The 15,858-nt window shown below is 41.5% G+C and overlaps 2 protein-coding genes across 5 annotated transcripts in view; one reads left to right on the top strand and one right to left on the bottom strand.

The window, feature by feature from the left end:
• Positions 1 to 3,811: 3,811 nt before the first annotated feature.
• LOC139584740 (putative sodium-coupled neutral amino acid transporter 8) lies at positions 3,812 to 11,235 on the top strand. 3 transcript variants are annotated; one of them, XM_071416911.1, is made up of 11 exons: positions 3,812 to 3,873; positions 4,041 to 4,301; positions 7,175 to 7,373; positions 7,640 to 7,796; positions 7,907 to 8,011; positions 8,616 to 8,673; positions 9,406 to 9,520; positions 9,832 to 9,979; positions 10,145 to 10,344; positions 10,450 to 10,501; positions 10,620 to 11,235. In XM_071416911.1, the coding sequence occupies exons 2-11, from the start codon at positions 4,113 to 4,115 to the stop codon at positions 10,720 to 10,722; spliced, it is 1,326 nt and encodes a 441-aa protein (XP_071273012.1). In that variant the 5' UTR covers positions 3,812 to 3,873; positions 4,041 to 4,112; the 3' UTR covers positions 10,723 to 11,235. The 3 variants fall into 3 exon arrangements, with proteins under 3 accessions (XP_071273012.1, XP_071273011.1, XP_071273013.1); XM_071416910.1 differs by lacking the exon at positions 3,812 to 3,873 and having other exon boundaries at positions 3,960 to 4,301; XM_071416912.1 differs by lacking the exon at positions 3,812 to 3,873 and having other exon boundaries at positions 4,005 to 4,301; positions 7,772 to 7,796.
• A 2,037-nt stretch (positions 11,236 to 13,272) lies between these two features.
• The window catches only part of LOC139584742 (N-terminal EF-hand calcium-binding protein 2-like), a 144,069-nt gene continuing 141,483 nt past the window's right edge, over positions 13,273 to 15,858 (bottom strand). For both annotated transcript variants that reach the window (XM_071416914.1, XM_071416913.1), the window contains 3 exons: positions 14,583 to 14,660; positions 13,896 to 13,987; positions 13,273 to 13,506 (listed from right to left, as the gene is read on the bottom strand). In XM_071416914.1, coding sequence (XP_071273015.1) covers positions 13,478 to 13,506; positions 13,896 to 13,987; positions 14,583 to 14,660 — 199 coding nt within the window. In that variant the 3' untranslated portion in view covers positions 13,273 to 13,477. The remainder of the gene's footprint in view (positions 13,507 to 13,895; positions 13,988 to 14,582; positions 14,661 to 15,858) is intronic.

The following is a 15,858-nucleotide window of genomic DNA, read 5'->3' as shown; positions in this document are numbered from 1 at the left end:
ATGAACAGTTAACTCTCCCTCTATCTATTTCTCTGTCTTGACAATCCTCACAGTTCACTCACAGATGGTATGTAGGCTGGTTGATTACACCTGCAGGTCTGTTTAAGGGACAATTGGACAGAACATATCAGAATTCTTGGACTTCAGCTGAGACCCTCTTCTCCTTCCCCATCCTTCAAGGAAAGTCCCTTATTTACACTACCTCTTAGGCACGATGGTCTCAAGATGCGTTTCTCAATTTCTCACATGTTGTGTGGTATTACCGAGAGAACACCCCTAGACACTTTCACATTGGTTGTCTACATCAGACTAATTACTTGTTACCTGTGTGTTTAAATATTGCATCCATCTCACAGAATTCAAATGATTCCTCTACTGCCCCTTGCTTTCTCTCTTTCTCTCCAGGATACATTGGGGTAAGTTGTTTTACTGTTGGCACCAATGCCATGCTGCCAGGTTGCCAAATCAACTACTTAATCCCCCTCATACCAAACCTTGTTCACTCTTGTTCAACTGCCCTTTGATTAAATCGGTTTAATTCAATGTTTAAATTTGCTTCATGTGTGGTTTTTACTGAAAGTTGACAGATGGCACTTGTATGGGGGATGTGGTTGTGCGGGGAGAGAGTGGATAGATGGGTTTGGTTGAAGAAACCTGTCCCCCTACCTCCCCTCCTTCTCTTGATAAGTAATACATTTGAATGTAATTGCTGCATTTTACCTGTGATCCAAAATCAAATAATTGTATAAGTTACAAGCTAAGACTAAATGAGATATAATTTGTATTTATTTTGATGAACCCCAGCTACTCTTCCTGGAGTCCAGGGAAAATAAGGCAGTCTATACAATTTTAAAAACATTACAATTAGGGATGCACAATCTATCGGTGAACATATCGGAATAGGCCGATATTAGCTAAAAATGCCAACATTAGCCTGATGTCTAGTTTAACGCCGATGTGCAAAACCGATGTCAAAGCTGACGTGCATACCTACGTAACGTAGGTACATGACGTAATGACGCCACGTACAATTTTGCCCACAATGTCTGCTGTGTGGATCGAGCAGTCAACAAGTCGAGCAGTCATTTGAAAGAGTAAGAACATTTCAGCGAGACAACACAAAGGCGAAATCCATTAACGCCAAGATAATGGAATTCATTGCCCTTGACAATCAACCGTTCTCTGTCGTGGTGATGTTGGCTTTCACGACTGGTTGAGCACCCGTACACACCACCAAGTGCACTATTTTTCAGATGTAGCCCTACCGGAGTTACACAGTAGTAGCGTCACAACATACTATGGAATGCCATTTGGGTTTTTGAGTGTCAAAAAAGATACGTCGAACAACACAGTTCTATTATAGAATGTTGTGGGTTCTGAATTTGCACGTGCAAGTCAAACGCCACCAATACCATCAGTAGCACTGTCAAAGCTGTACACCAAAAAAAATTAACAAAATGCAAACAAGCAAACACCGGCCACGAACGATATGTTTACAATACTGGGTTGGTAATAAAGCATTATTTGGATGATCGCAACTTCTGGGGTAGCTAGCTTTAGCTTGGTACCTAGCTAGCACCAATCCCACCAGCCTGAAAACAATGACCAGGAGAAACTACAGTCATTTTCATTAATCTTAGCAATGATTTAGGAATCCTTGTGAGTAAGTATTAGCTTGGTAGCCACTTGTTGTTTGCATACTGAAATTGAACTTCAGTTCATGAAAATAAATAGCTAGCCAGCTACTTAACCCTGTTGCCCAACGCTAACTTAATCTGGCTAGTGACGCTCGACCAGAACATGTGTTGTGAAGCTAGCCACAATGAGGATTGGGCACAATAGTGTAATTTGCAGTTTGCCTTCAAAATAAAAGTACCTTTTTGAAAGTGATGCAGAAGGTTACAATTGGTGGAATCATGCCATATTTAGACTAGATAATGTTAAACAAGGTTGGAATGTGAAGCAATGAAATGGGGAATCAGTCTACTCGGTGACACCCACAGAACACACTGTGAAGTGTTTATGCAAATATTAGTGTTGTAGCTCTTATCGCGGGACTGTGACTGTGTGAAATCCCCTCCCCAGTCAGCCTATTATGTGTAATGACATTCATATGGCACTGTACAGCTCTACCTAAGGATTAGGGATCTAAGAAATGGGGGTATCAGTCTACTCAAGTCTACTCAAGATATTTTTTCCCAACGTCCTCCTCAAAATTATCAGACTACAAAACATCTAGGCAGTATTGTTTTTCCTCAGGAATAGTGTTCAACACACATAGGTTGACAATAAATGTGGCCCAATTCACAGTTGTTTCAGAGTCCCGCAATAAGAGCTATGATGCTAATGTTTTCTGGGTGTCACTGAGTAGACTGATACCCCATGTCATGGATCCACAATCCACAGGTAAGGCTGTACAGTGAAATAAGTATGCTCCCAATGCAATTCTAAAGTATAATACATCCAGTGTGATTTCAGATTTTTGTCAAATTAACAAATTGTATTTTGTTCATTTTATATAACATTCCAACCTCGTTTAGCATGATCTATTCAATTATGGCATAATTCTACTATTTGTATTAATTTTCCTCACTGTTAATGACATACTTTTATTTTGAAGGCTAACCGCAAAATCCACTATTGTGGCAAATCCTTATTGTGGCTAGCTTCACATAGATGGGTCTGAACCAGTCAAATAAGAACTGTCTTATTTTAGATGATGACACCTAGCTATATAGTTAGCTAGCTAACTATATCTACTGAAACAGATGTTGTTTTGCTATGTTTCTGGGGAAGAACATTGTTTGCATCCATGGGCTAGCTAGCTTTTTTTTATGACAAGCACTGTAGGTGAGGGGTCAGAGAATTAAGAGGCAAAGGCCTGAGGCTACAGCCCACTAACAAATGACCAGGCAGGCCACCACACACACCTGCAGTACACTCCTCTCCCCGCCCCCACCTACTTACACACGTTCAAGGAAGATCTAAGTCTGTATTCACTTATGGGCCAATTCCTAATTAGGAAATATATGCCTTTCCTACACACTTCTCAGTAGTTGGTATTCAGACTTACCTTTTGCGTGACTCCCTTGCACGCACTGAATAGATTTAATTCAACTGCTAAAAACCCTCCCACTTGCTGGCTAACAGATTTTCTCATGGAGTTTTCATTCAATAGGGTTTTCAGCACAGGAGTTTGAGGCACCTTAACTGGGAAGGGTTGGCTCATAGTAATGGCTGGAACAGACTATTTGGAATGGTAATCAAACTCATCTAACACATGGTTTCCATGTCTTTGATACCATTTAATTTACTCCATTCCAGCCATTGTAATGAGTTGTCCTCCCTTCAGCAGCTTCCTGGGGTTTTCAGCACATTTAAATTAAACCATCCCTTTAAATACAGTGGACCTTTAATTAGAATTTTGTGAACAGAAAGTAATGGAGAAATCTGACCTTTCCATAGCAGGTAGCTTTGGCCGTGCAGCTTCATCTTGTTGCAGGTTGAGGGACTAACTTACTTCCACTAGCTACTACTAGCTAGCATGACTATAGCCAGTAACCAGGTAGGGCTAGCTAGTCAGCTGACATTTGTTGAGTTTGTTCTATTGGCATGCTAACTTCATAATAAATTCTGCATCTTAGCTAACATGAGTATTTTTATCTTCCTGGCACACACAGGCTAAGCCTTTCTTTGTGCTGCCAACTTTGGCTCTAACCACACCCCCTAAGACTCATGAATATTCTATGAGGGGGAGTGTACTTCCAGGTATGGACAAAATGAAAAACTAAAATCCCCAAATGTCAAATGTTAATTGTTTTAGTTATACCATGTCCAACTTTGAAACAATCAATGAGAGAAATTAGAGAACAAGTTGAGTTACAATTTTCGTTTCTCAAATTCAGAAACTAAAAACTAGCCGTTTTCTGTTTTCCACTCTACTTTTTGACTAGGAAATCAAAATAAGAAAAGTACACCGACCTTCCCAACCCAATCCTTGCTCCAGCCTCCTTTTTAATTCACTTTTATTTCTTGAGCAGATTCCTGTGAACACATCGCCTGGCACGAGTCGCAGAGGTTTTTCGGAGAGTTTGAAGCAAATCTGACAAAGCATGGAAGAGTTGGCGAGAGAAAGCATCAGCTTGCTGGCCAAGCCCACACTCGATACAGATGGCCCAAGACTTGGATCTTTGGGAGCAATTTTCATCATGCTCAAATCTGCGCTTGGAGCGGGACTTCTCAACTTCCCATGGGCTTTCGAGAAAGCCGGTGGAATTCGCTCCGCGGTCGCAGTGGAGATGGTAAGTGACTTTACTGACCCCAGTAACACAACTTACTTTATTTGATGCATTCCTGTTATTAAACGTCATTTTAACCACCTCCTGATTTAACATGTAATTTAAACCAATTTAAACGATATATGTAGGCCTACTCCAAACCTATTGATTTAGTCTTGTCATTTACTGTGTAGGACGAACCATCTAGAATTGGTTGGTGATTCGTTTTGGGAATCAAATCAAGTCAAATTGTATTCGTCACGTGCTTCGTGAACAAATGGTGTGGACGAACAGTGAAATGCCCAGTCTACTTATTGGCTTTCCCAACAATGCAGAGAGAAATAAATAATAGAAAAGTAAAACACGTGATAGTAGATACATAAGGAGTAATGATAACTTGGCTATATACAAGGGGTACCAGCAATGTTCCCTCGTTTTTTTTTGCATTGAGCAAACTTCAGGTTGTGAAAATTCTGTGCAACTTCCAGCACACGTTTACTGTGAATACTGGGGTTATACCCCCATTAATTTACTGTTTTAACAGTGTCCAAGTAGGCTACTGTGACTATTTGATCATAATGTAGGCCTACCATAAAAAACGGTGGAGAAAATGCATCACAACATTTTAACATGGAAATAGGTTGTATCATTCAGTCTACAGTAGCAGCCAATATGTGGTGTTCAATGTAGGCCTACATTCCACAAGACTTTTGAAAAAAACATGTTGGGCTTGACATTAACCTGTTTATCCACTTGTCCTTCAGACAAGAAGGTGACTGAACATTTTGTTGTGTTGTTTGATGCAAGAAACCACTTTACAAAATACTATTTATTATTATTCCCATACCATTATTACAGAGAATCAGACAAATTATCCTACCCTCTGCCTATTGGCTACTTAGCTTATTCAAGCCTGTTTTAAAATACAACACTGCCCCTTTAAGACATAAAAAGCTCTTTACCTGACTGCTTTTTAAAGATGGCTGGAAATGTACAGGTTTGTGCTCTTGTAGGAAGCAATCACTCCCTCATTGCTGACTACACATTAGCTATAACTGAGCTAATGACTCACTAACTAGCAAAGAATATGAACAAATGTGCACACGTGGCTACATGCAGCTCTCGCTTTGATCTCAAAACAGGTGCATAATAATCACGACCGCTCATGCTGTAAAACAGTCCAGTTCAAAGTGAATGGTACATATCCATATATGGCAATGGTCTATTTGCGTATAGGCCTACTGCAGCTCTGATTGGTTATGGCGCACCAGTCTGTGTAGAGTATGGGCCTGAGTCATGCCATACATGCCTTTTCTGATGGGCTCTGCCTACAACAAAATCTCTTGCATAGTTTTGCATACTAAGTCTTGCATAGTTCGTTTTGTTTCAGTATGTTGCATTGAAAGTGGCTAATATTGCATTAATTCGATCACAATTTCAACAGTAAAGGGAAACGTTGATAGTGTTAACTAATGGGGAAAACTCTAGAAAGTTGAGTGAAGTTAAGCCTTGTGATTCTCTGCACGTGCTACGCTCCCAGACACATGCGTAGCGTAGAGGGAACATTGGGGACCAGAACCTAGTTGATGTGCAGGGGTACAAGGTAATTGAGGTAGATATGTACATATAACTAGGAATAAATTGACAGATAGTGTAGATAGTAAACAGTAGCAGCAGCATATGTGATGAGTCAAAAGAGTTAGTGCAAAAAGGGTCAACGCAGTCCGGATAGCTATTTGCTTAACTATTTAACTAACTTTTTAGCAGTCTTTTGGCTTGGGAGTAGAAGCTGTTCAAGCTGTTGGTTCCAGACTTGGTGCATTGGTACCACTTGCCGTGCGGAAGCAGAGAGACTAGTCTATGACTTGGGTGGCTGGAGTCTTTGGTTCCAGACTTGGTGCATTGGTACCACTTGCCGTGTGGAAGCAGAGAGAATAGTCTATGACTTGGGTGGCTGGAGTCTTTGACAATTTTTAGGGCCTTTCTCTGACACCACCTGGTATAGAGGTCCTGGATGGCAGGGAGCTCGGCCCCAGTGATGTACTGGGCCGTTCACACAACCCTTTGTAGCGCTTTGCGGTTGGATGCCAAGCAGTTGCCACACTAAGCGGTGATGCAGCCAGTCAAGATGCTCTCAAGGATGCAGTTGCAGAACTTTTTGAAGATCTGAGGGCCCATGCCAAATCTTTTCAGCGTCCTGAGGGGGAAGAGGCGTTGTTGTGTCATCTTCACAACTGTGTTGGTGTGTTTGGACCATAATATATCCTTAGTGATGTGGACACCGAGGAACTTGAAGGTCTCGACCCCCTCCACGACAGCCTTGTCAATGTGAATTAAGGGCGTGCTCGGCCCTTCGTTTCCTGTAGTCCACGATCAGCTCCTTTGTCTTGCTGACGTTGAGGGAGAGGTTGTTGTCCTTGCACCACACTGCCAGTTCCCTGCCCTTCTCCCTATAGGCTGTCTCATCATTGTTGGTGATCAGGCCTGCCACCGTAGTGTCGCCGAGGAGGGGTTAACATGCCAAGAGCCGGATAGCTTGCGTAATTGATTAATTTTGGGTAGCCTACATATTCTTAATCAAATAATAGCATCATTGTTGACAATTTCAATTTTTTTCATTTAGTATATAATCAATATAAAGCACTGCAGTCAAACACATCATTCTCAGCAGTTGTACACACTAAATTCAGCTTTCTATGAAATTCCCTCTGGTTATCCCTTCCCCTCATCCATGTTCTCCTTTATTAGCCTGGCTGACATGAATCACGAAGACTTCGAGTTTGGTGTCAGCCAGACCAATCCGTTATAGACCTACTCTCTTATTATTTGCTCAATCACATCTCTCTTCTCCCACTCAGCAACCTCTTGATTGTATCTTCATCTCTCCTCCGCCCCAGGTGTCCCTGGTGTTCCTCATCAGTGGCCTGGTAATCCTGGGCTACTCCTCCTCCATCAGTGGTCAGAACACGTACCAGGCCGTGGTGAAGGATGTGTGTGGGCCTGCCATCGGGCAGCTCTGTGAGGTCGTCTTCATCTTCAACCTCTTTATGATCTCTGTGGCCTTCCTGGTCGTAGTGTCGGACCAGCTGGAGAAACGTGAGTATCTTCATGCTTCTCCCCGACTGCATGACTCCTGCATGACTCCCTAACTATCTCTTACTGGATTATGTTACCGTTTCATAATAAAGTCATTCCTTCCTGAACTATTTCTTCTGGAGCCTTTGAAATCATCAGATTTTTCTGTCCCCTCTTCTCATGATGTAATGATGATCATTGGAAATAGGTTAATGATATATATTTTCAACTTCATATACAGTATCTGATACATGTTTCTTTATGTAATTTATGTGTTTGTGTTGCAGTATGCATCTCCCTTTATGAGTTGATCACTGGATTGCCTGAGACAGATATGCCATACCACTGGTACACACACCCACATTTCGCCCTCATCCTCCTGTGTGTCTTTCTCATCCTCCCTCTCTCCATCCCTAAAGAGATCAGTATTCAGAAGTACATCAGGTGAGTGAGTAATTTATGGGCAGTGTACTACAGCATTGCAAAGATTTGCAATGGCTGTTACTGCCATATTCAATCTCATGTTATGCTCAACCCTTTCCCTCTTTTTGAAGTGTTTTAGGTACTCTGGCGGCTACATACCTAACAGTGGCCATCATTGTGAAATATCACACAAGAGAGGGCAGTGAGGTGCATATATCCCCCTTGTACACAAGTGGGTGAGTGCTTGTAATCCCAATTCATATTAGTTTGACCTTTGAGCAATTTATGTCCTTGTTACATAGTCTGAGTGACGTGAACAATATCGATATGATTTTATGATAGGCCTATATGATGGCCTTTAGCATAGGCCTATGTGATGGCCTTCAGCATAGGCCTATGGGATGGCCTTCAGCATAGGCCTATGGGATGGCCTTCAGCATAGGCCTATGGGATGCCCTTCAGCATAGGCCTATGTGATGGCCTTCAGCATAGGCCTATGTGATGGCCTTCAGGATAGGCCTATCATAAAATCATATCGATATAGTCGGAAAATGCTTTCAAGTTAAATGTAACCTGTAAAGAAGTCTGTGAGATCAGGATCTAAGATGCCCTATAATATTAGGAGCTTTTAGTCCTTGTTCCGTTGTTAAAGGTATTTTCATTTTGAGCTACATTTTGACTGTCTGGGAGTGGAGTCCGAGCCCTCAGCCCACACATTGTAATGTGTCGATGTGATTGACAGAAACTGTAAAAGACTGAAATTGCCTCAGGTCAGATTAGGTCTTGTTGAAAAAGCCCTTTTAAGAGCCACTCTGAAGTTTTCTTGTCGTCTCTCTGTAGAATAAGCTCTTGGGCTTCGATGTTCAGCGTTATCCCGACCATCTGCTTTGGCTTTCAGGTGAGTACGGCTTCAAACATGTTTGGTTTTCAAAGTGGTCTCTTGTGAGGTTAGATTTATTTTCTTTATGAAGCCAATGGTTAAAAGTCTGGCATTTACCCCAAATTCTGGTCAATTGAGGAGCTGTCTATTGAGGACTGGTCAGTCATCACAGTCCAACAGAGCCTCAGGCTATCCGGCAGAGGAAAGCTGTTTCTCTGTTCAATATTTTAACTTGGGTAAGATTGGAGGAAAATTGGAAAATATTACTCATTTTCAGAGATATTGTTTGTAATCTTCTGAGTAATCAAGGAAACACAGGGGGATTGTCAGAAATGTAATAAAAGGGAAGTGGGGAGAGAGGCAGACAAAGCCCAGCTCCCTGAGCCCCTGCACCCCCGGGCTGATTGATTACTGAGCTGGTGAAAAAAAAGGAAGGATGGGAATCCTGAAGGAAGGTGGATGGAGGAATGTTGAGTAAAATTTGATATAGAAAACCTGGAAGAACCTTGCTAGTGTAATGTATATAGTTGAATTGTCAGCTTGTGACAAAGGATCTGACGTTCTATGATTGGAAGCATTAAGAGCTGTGGAGCCCCATGCTATACATAGTCTCAATGTAAGGGCCAGAGCTAACTGGCCACCAGAATGATTCAAAGGACTCAAGCCTGTCACAGGTCTATGTAGTCATGTTTCTCTGAGCTTTGCATTCTGATCCTGCCATGTTCTGTTCTGTATCCTTCTGTGCTCCAGTGTCACGAGGCCTGCATAGCCATCTACAGCAGCATGGAGAACAAAAGCCTGTCCCATTGGGTGTTCATCTCTGTGGTGTCCATGTTCTTCTGCCTGGTCATTTACTCCCTAACTGGTGAGACTCATCCCTTCAATACTCCGGCTCATAGCACCAAGTGATTGTAGTGAACACAGTGACTATGCTATTGTAGACTCTTAGAAAAAAAGGTTCCAAAGGGGTTCTTCAGCTGTCCCCACAGGAGGACCCTTTTAGGTTTCAGGTAGAACCCTTTTAGGTTTCCTCTGTGGAAAGGGTTCTACATGGAACCATAAAGGGTTCTACCTGAAACCTAAAAGGGTTCTTCAAAGGGTTCTCCTATGGGGACAGCTGAAGAACCTTTTAGGTAAAGTTGGTGTTTGAAGGTTTCCCCTCCCTTTCTGGTTCAGGTGTTTACGGATACCTGACATTTGGCAAGGATGTTGCAGCAGATATTCTGATGTCATACACAGGGGACGATGTCCTCATGATCATTGCAAGACTGCTCTTTGGGATCTCTATCATCACCATCTTCCCCATCATCCTCCTGCTAGGAAGGTAACATGATGGCTGGAGAGCATTTAATAATGGGCATTACATAGAAATATCATTCATTGGCCATTTAAATCAGAACATTTTATGTCGAAATAAAGAACTTGTTAGTAAATTTGTCTGTTTGACCCAGTGAGTCTCATTGCAGTGTCTCTAACGTTCTGCACTCAGGTCCGTGATTCAGGACCCACTGCTGAGTTTCCGTCGGCGCTTCCACGTTGTGACCGAGTCGTATGAGAACTGTAGCCGCGTGGGGCTGACTATAGCCTGGATCACCGTCACCCTGCTAATTGCCATGTTCATCCCAGACATCAGCAAGGTTATCAGTATCATTGGGGGAATCAGCGCATTTTTCATTTTCATCTTCCCAGGTGGGAAAATTATCCCCCTTTCACACCTTCACTCTCTCCCACACAGTTGTATGTGAATCGAACCAGCAGAGATAATGTATGTTTGCTTTATCTGCTTGTGTGCAGGGTTATGTCTAGTATTTGCCATGCAGTCAGAGCAAGTATCTTTCAAAACACGGTGAGTTTAAACCAATCATGGTCACTCATTCAAACCATTCATCCATCCAAATCCTTCTTTTCATTGACACCATGTTTCTGCTTTATTTTCTCACTCCCCCTCCCCCATTCCCTCTCAGAGTGGTCCTAACAACATGGGGGATGATCACTCTGATCTGTGGGGCCTTCATCTTTGGACAGAGCACCACCATCGCCATCATACAGCTCCTCAATAAGATCTAACCCTAACTGGTACATGTCTTCATTGTGTGAGATTTGTTTACTGGGTAGGAATAGTGGAGTTTTCTATTCTTATTCTTCTTACTTTTGTATTATTTCATTTGCACAATGTGTTCTGCTTACTGTCTGATACACTGAAGGAAATCGGAATGGAAGTTTACATAATAGGTTAAAAAAAAAGTATTTACAGCCATAATGAAAGGATGGCCATAGAGTGAACATGTCATATGGGGGTGGGGGAGAAAGTGAGTTATTTTCACTTTTTGTTAATGTGTGTGTGGTGTTTGCTTTGATATTTTGAATGAACATAAATGGTGTATTCTCACATAGGTTGCTGTCTCAAGTTACGATTCTGCCTTTTGTGTACAGTATGTCGATGTTTTTCATTGTATTGACATGTTTATCAGAAGTAAAATGTTTTATAGGAAATATGCACTGGCATTTGTTTTTCATTAGTCTTCATACTACATGTTGTGTGCATGCTTTCCCAGAAATGTAAAGCAATGAAGCAACAGATTCATGGTGTATTTCCATTTTATTGAGTTTTATCATTCTACATTATCTAGAATTTCAACAGTTTTAAGACCAAATATAGTACTTGCATCCCTGCAATAAGTCTCTACACTCAGAGAGAAAGCCATTTTACTGAAACATACATAAGTATAAGAATGAGTATTTCTCTAAACACTGCCATAAAAGTGAATGTTCATTCTGTATGCCATTTTCTATTCATATATATATTTGTTTTGTCTGTCCTTTTATAGGAATACTATAAAAGAAAAATAAGAAATCCACAAAACCCAGTGAAAGTAGCATGGCTAAATACTATAGAAAATATGTTACTGGACATTCATTTTAACATGCACTCAAGAGACGGGGAGAAAAAATTTGGTTGCACAGTTTAGGGAACAGCCAGGAATGTTACAGAAATAGAATTGGCATTTTCTGACTGGCTCTGACCTGTTCATACAGAACCCAACGGAAGCTACGGATAGAAAACCTTTCCAGTAGAATTTCCCCACATAAGTCTATGTCAACAAGGGAGCCATGCTCTTGCTCTGTAATACTGATGCTGAGGCTAATATGAAGCCCAAGGCGTGCTATTTATTATTTATATCACGGGTGTATTAACACGGAGAAGTCCAGGGTTCTCTCAAAGAAAAGTGCAATGTGGCTTAGCACCAGAGATGGAACTGGACATGTGTTATTTTCATTTCAGTGGTGGTCCTAGTTACGATCAAAGCCAAGTAAATAAAGTTGTATTTTTACAGTGAACAGGGACAGTCTTTGCTATACTTACATGTAATTATCTGAGATGATAATCTTATCCTGGGGAGTGAGGGTTTGATATCCCCCAATTGGTTAAGGACAAGCTTGCCACCACCATGTGCTTACAGAACAAACTAAGAAATTCAATGGAGAAGTGGGTGAAAGATTCCACCCTCTAAAGGTAGATCAAGATGAGTGATTCATACATTATTGTTTATAGATAAAAACACTTTTATTGAGATAATTTGTAATACACTCATACTTTAAATATATGTAATCGCTATATTTCATTAATTTACATTGTGCTTTTCGACTGGGTCTGTTGGATAATGTTGATTTCAGGTTGTTGGAGTTGGACAAACTGGTCATGCTCCTAGATGTGCACAAGAGGTTATTCAACTGGGTTGGTGGGTGAACATTCTTTCTGATATATTTTCTGTTACTATCATTTGCTTGATAGGCATGTGAAACATCTCCTTTTTGCTCAATTGCAATGAACATTGTGATTGTAATATGTGGCTGTGCGTTAGATGTTTAAAATCAAATTACTCTGTGTTTATGGGAGGGCCGTGGCTGTGGATCTGACTTTTCCCAGATCTTTATTCCCTCGACTAAAGGTCCTAAAGATTCTGTGCATGTGTGGATCATGTTCTGCTCATGTGTTTATTCTCTACTTTATGCACAGTCTCTGTAGGCTATGCTACAGTTAACACCATCTGCTCTAAAATTTGCTCACTGTACATCATTCAAAACAACACTATAACTCAAGATCTAAATGCATATCCTCATGAAACTGATTGCGGTCCTGTGAAGTTGGATCTGCAGCAACTGCATTATTGGAAATCCTACAACCTCAACCCTATGCTGATGTTTAAGGCTTGAGATGAGTTGTTCAAAAGGGAAACTGTCTGCAGCAAACCACAAGTTTTCCTGCTTTTGTTGTAACCGCTTTTTCTGAAGAATTTTGCACTTTACCACTAAAGACGTCAATACAAATATAATTATAATAGAACATGTTTTCATATAATTTTACTAGACTTTAACAGCTAATATATCCATTGCTGATTCATACAAGTACTCTTAACACAACGGAAAAAAACGAACCTTCACAGCTTGATAGAGATGAATGTTGAGGGCTCTATTACTGTCATTAGCAGCAGCAGCAGGTTCATGTCTTTTAGTCAAAATTGATGACATGCAGTAGAGCCTCAAAAGCAGGTTAACTGTTCACCTCATTTCTACAATGACTTGAGGGTGAACGATATAATGAACAAATGCATTGGATGGCGGTAATCTCGCTTTAATGCACTGTTTAATATTCACTGCAATTGATGCCTTCCATTTTGTCTCAATATCAAACAGACACTGTGTAAACATGTACTTACAAAAGAGAGAAAGAGGGATTGTGGGGGTGAGAGTGAGGTAAAGGGGGTATGTGGGAGCTAAGGATGGGGGTGTTGTGGACTTAGGCGATGCGTCCCCACCCCCATCAGTCTCTGCTCAGGCTGCACCAGGCGGCTGCAGGGAGAGAGAGCGAGGGGGAGTTCAGTTAGACAAGCAGCTCAGGAATAGATAAATCATTTACAACACTTTCACACTCAGGTCTAGTGTTTCTCTGCTCAATGTGATAATACAATGATGATACACTGCATAATATAATTCAAATTGAATGTCATACATTTTCAGGTTTGCCTGAGGTATGTCTATGACATGCATTTATACCAATAACAATAAGTAAATATAATATCATATCAGGGTATGTGTTTTCCCTGACTGCTCTACTTCAAACAGTTCTCTCCCCCAGTAGGTTCCATCGCTATCAGGGCTCCCCATCCCAGATATATGGCACTATGCCAGCATTACGCAGGGGATTGTGCTCTATGCCAGCTCTCTCTCAGGAGACTAACCTGGCACAGCAACAGTGGACACAGCCTCAGGCTGGCACAGAGTGTCAACTTTAACATGTTGAAAGGCCTTGAAGGATGCAGCCTGGAGGTGCCTGAGGACACAGGTGGAGGGCATGAGATTACATATAAACACAGACTCGCACACCCATGCATGCAGACGCACACACGCTCACTCCTTCAGTTCTCCTACGCCCCATAGACGATATTGTGATTGTGAACAGTAAAATATGAATAGGGAACTTGAAAGATAGAGACTCGTTGCAGCCTCAGCACATCTCGCAAAACATCGATAAGTAATTATAGTATGTCAGCCTTATTCAGTGGCTATAGCTGTAGATAGGTTCCTGCCGTGATAGAGCTCTGTACCTCTGAAGTCTGCTTAACCAAAGTCTGACTCCAGATGTTAGCTTTGTATGAACATTTAAACAAAAACACTAAGCAATGACGGCTCTTCTGTAATCATCTACCCAATTGTGTAAAAAAATACACATCTCATATAAGAACTGTGCTTACAAAATAGTAGACACCAACATATCAAATTATTGTGCATTATTGATTCCATATTTTCTGGAAATTGTACCTATGGGGATTATAAGAAGACCAAGGGGTGAAGGGTCAGGAAATGTGGGGGAGGGAGGGATGACTCCATGGGTGAGATGTCAAATGAGACACAATTCTAGAACTTACTTTTTCCACTCCTCCTCTCCATCCCAGAACTCATACACCACGAAGGAGAGCCCATCTGGCAGCCGCACTGCAGTCACACTGAGGAAGAAAGGAATACAAAAAGAGAGATAGAGTAAGACACTGGCAAGTCAATAATGGGCAGAGGACATTGGAGAACTATAAAATATTTGAATAAAAACAGTGAATTACCAATAAGCTTTACGCAGACAGATGTCAGAGAGTGATGTGTGGTAGTTGAGCACAGAAACACTTTCACACCACATAAACCATAATAATAGACACCCATAGTCAACCATTATAGTAGATGCCCATAGTCACTTGACTTCAGCTCCACTCACTCCCACGCGTAATCCTCCACTGGAGGGCAGTAGTGGTTCAGACGGCTGACCTGTGTCTCAGGGGTTTAGTGTAGTAGAAGAGTTCTACTGTATGAGCTGGGTTTTATGTTTCCTTCCATCATAGTGGGGCTCGCAACTGGAGAGACTCCTGACACATCTTATTGACCTCCTGAATGCTTCCATTACAGCTGACAGCTCTCTGTCTGAGGTTACAACTAGATCAGACCACTGCGTTGTTTCATTTGACGGGCCGCTGCTGTGCGAGGCTCCACAATCACACTCTTCAAACCGAAAAAAAAAACATGTCCAAGTCAATGTGTGTCCATCTAAAAGAAAGATGTGCACAAGGGGAGGGTGTCTGAGTGTGTGTCTGTGCATCCACACGTGTGCTTCCTTCCCATAACTTTGTCAATGTTTGTCTGTGGGTTGTTTGTGTGTATGTGTAAATTCAAGGACTTAAAAAGGAGGACGTATTCTTATGGCATAATTTGCAGGATGTATTAGTACCATGTAGAAGCACTTATAACAACCTATAGTAGAGACATGAGGGAGGAAAATAAAGTTTCAGACTTAAATAGTGGTAATGTGAGAAAGAGAGAGAGAAAGAAAACAGCCTATTCACAGTCCAGAGTCAGAGCCCAATTCCTCAGTAATCAATTATTCACCATCCCTACGTGTATTATGATGAGACTACAAAATGCTGAAATGCCTATTTTCTGGACTTGGCTTCAGGGAGTCGCTCTGAAATGACTGTAGAGGAACTTGTCCTTTTGAACTGAGTCTTACACACCCTGGGCATGAGAATCTGCTGCTACATTGATAGGAAAGAAGATATATTTGTGCTACAGGCAGCAGCAGTAATAGTGGATATACATGTCATATTCTCTACAAATCAGCTCTTTCCTTGCTATGACAGCAGTGCTCTAAAGCATATTTGG

The sequence above is a fragment of the Salvelinus alpinus genome, chromosome 9 (genome assembly GCF_045679555.1).
Source record: "Salvelinus alpinus chromosome 9, SLU_Salpinus.1, whole genome shotgun sequence".
NCBI lineage: Eukaryota > Metazoa > Chordata > Actinopteri > Salmoniformes > Salmonidae > Salvelinus > Salvelinus alpinus.
Note: the sequence above shows the minus strand (reverse complement) of the source record. Positions and strands in the feature narration are given on the sequence as shown.

Bases quoted from the DNA above. Each gene is read 5' to 3' on its own strand.
- LOC139584740 (XM_071416911.1), top strand. From the start codon at position 4,113: ATGGAAGAGTTGGCGAGAGAAAGCATCAGCTTGCTGGCCAAGCCCACA. The intron at 9,980-10,144 runs GTAACATGATGG...TTCTGCACTCAG, and splicing joins ATCATCCTCCTGCTAGGAAG to GTCCGTGATTCAGGACCCAC. The intron at 10,502-10,619 runs GTGAGTTTAAAC...ATTCCCTCTCAG, and splicing joins CAAGTATCTTTCAAAACACG to AGTGGTCCTAACAACATGGG.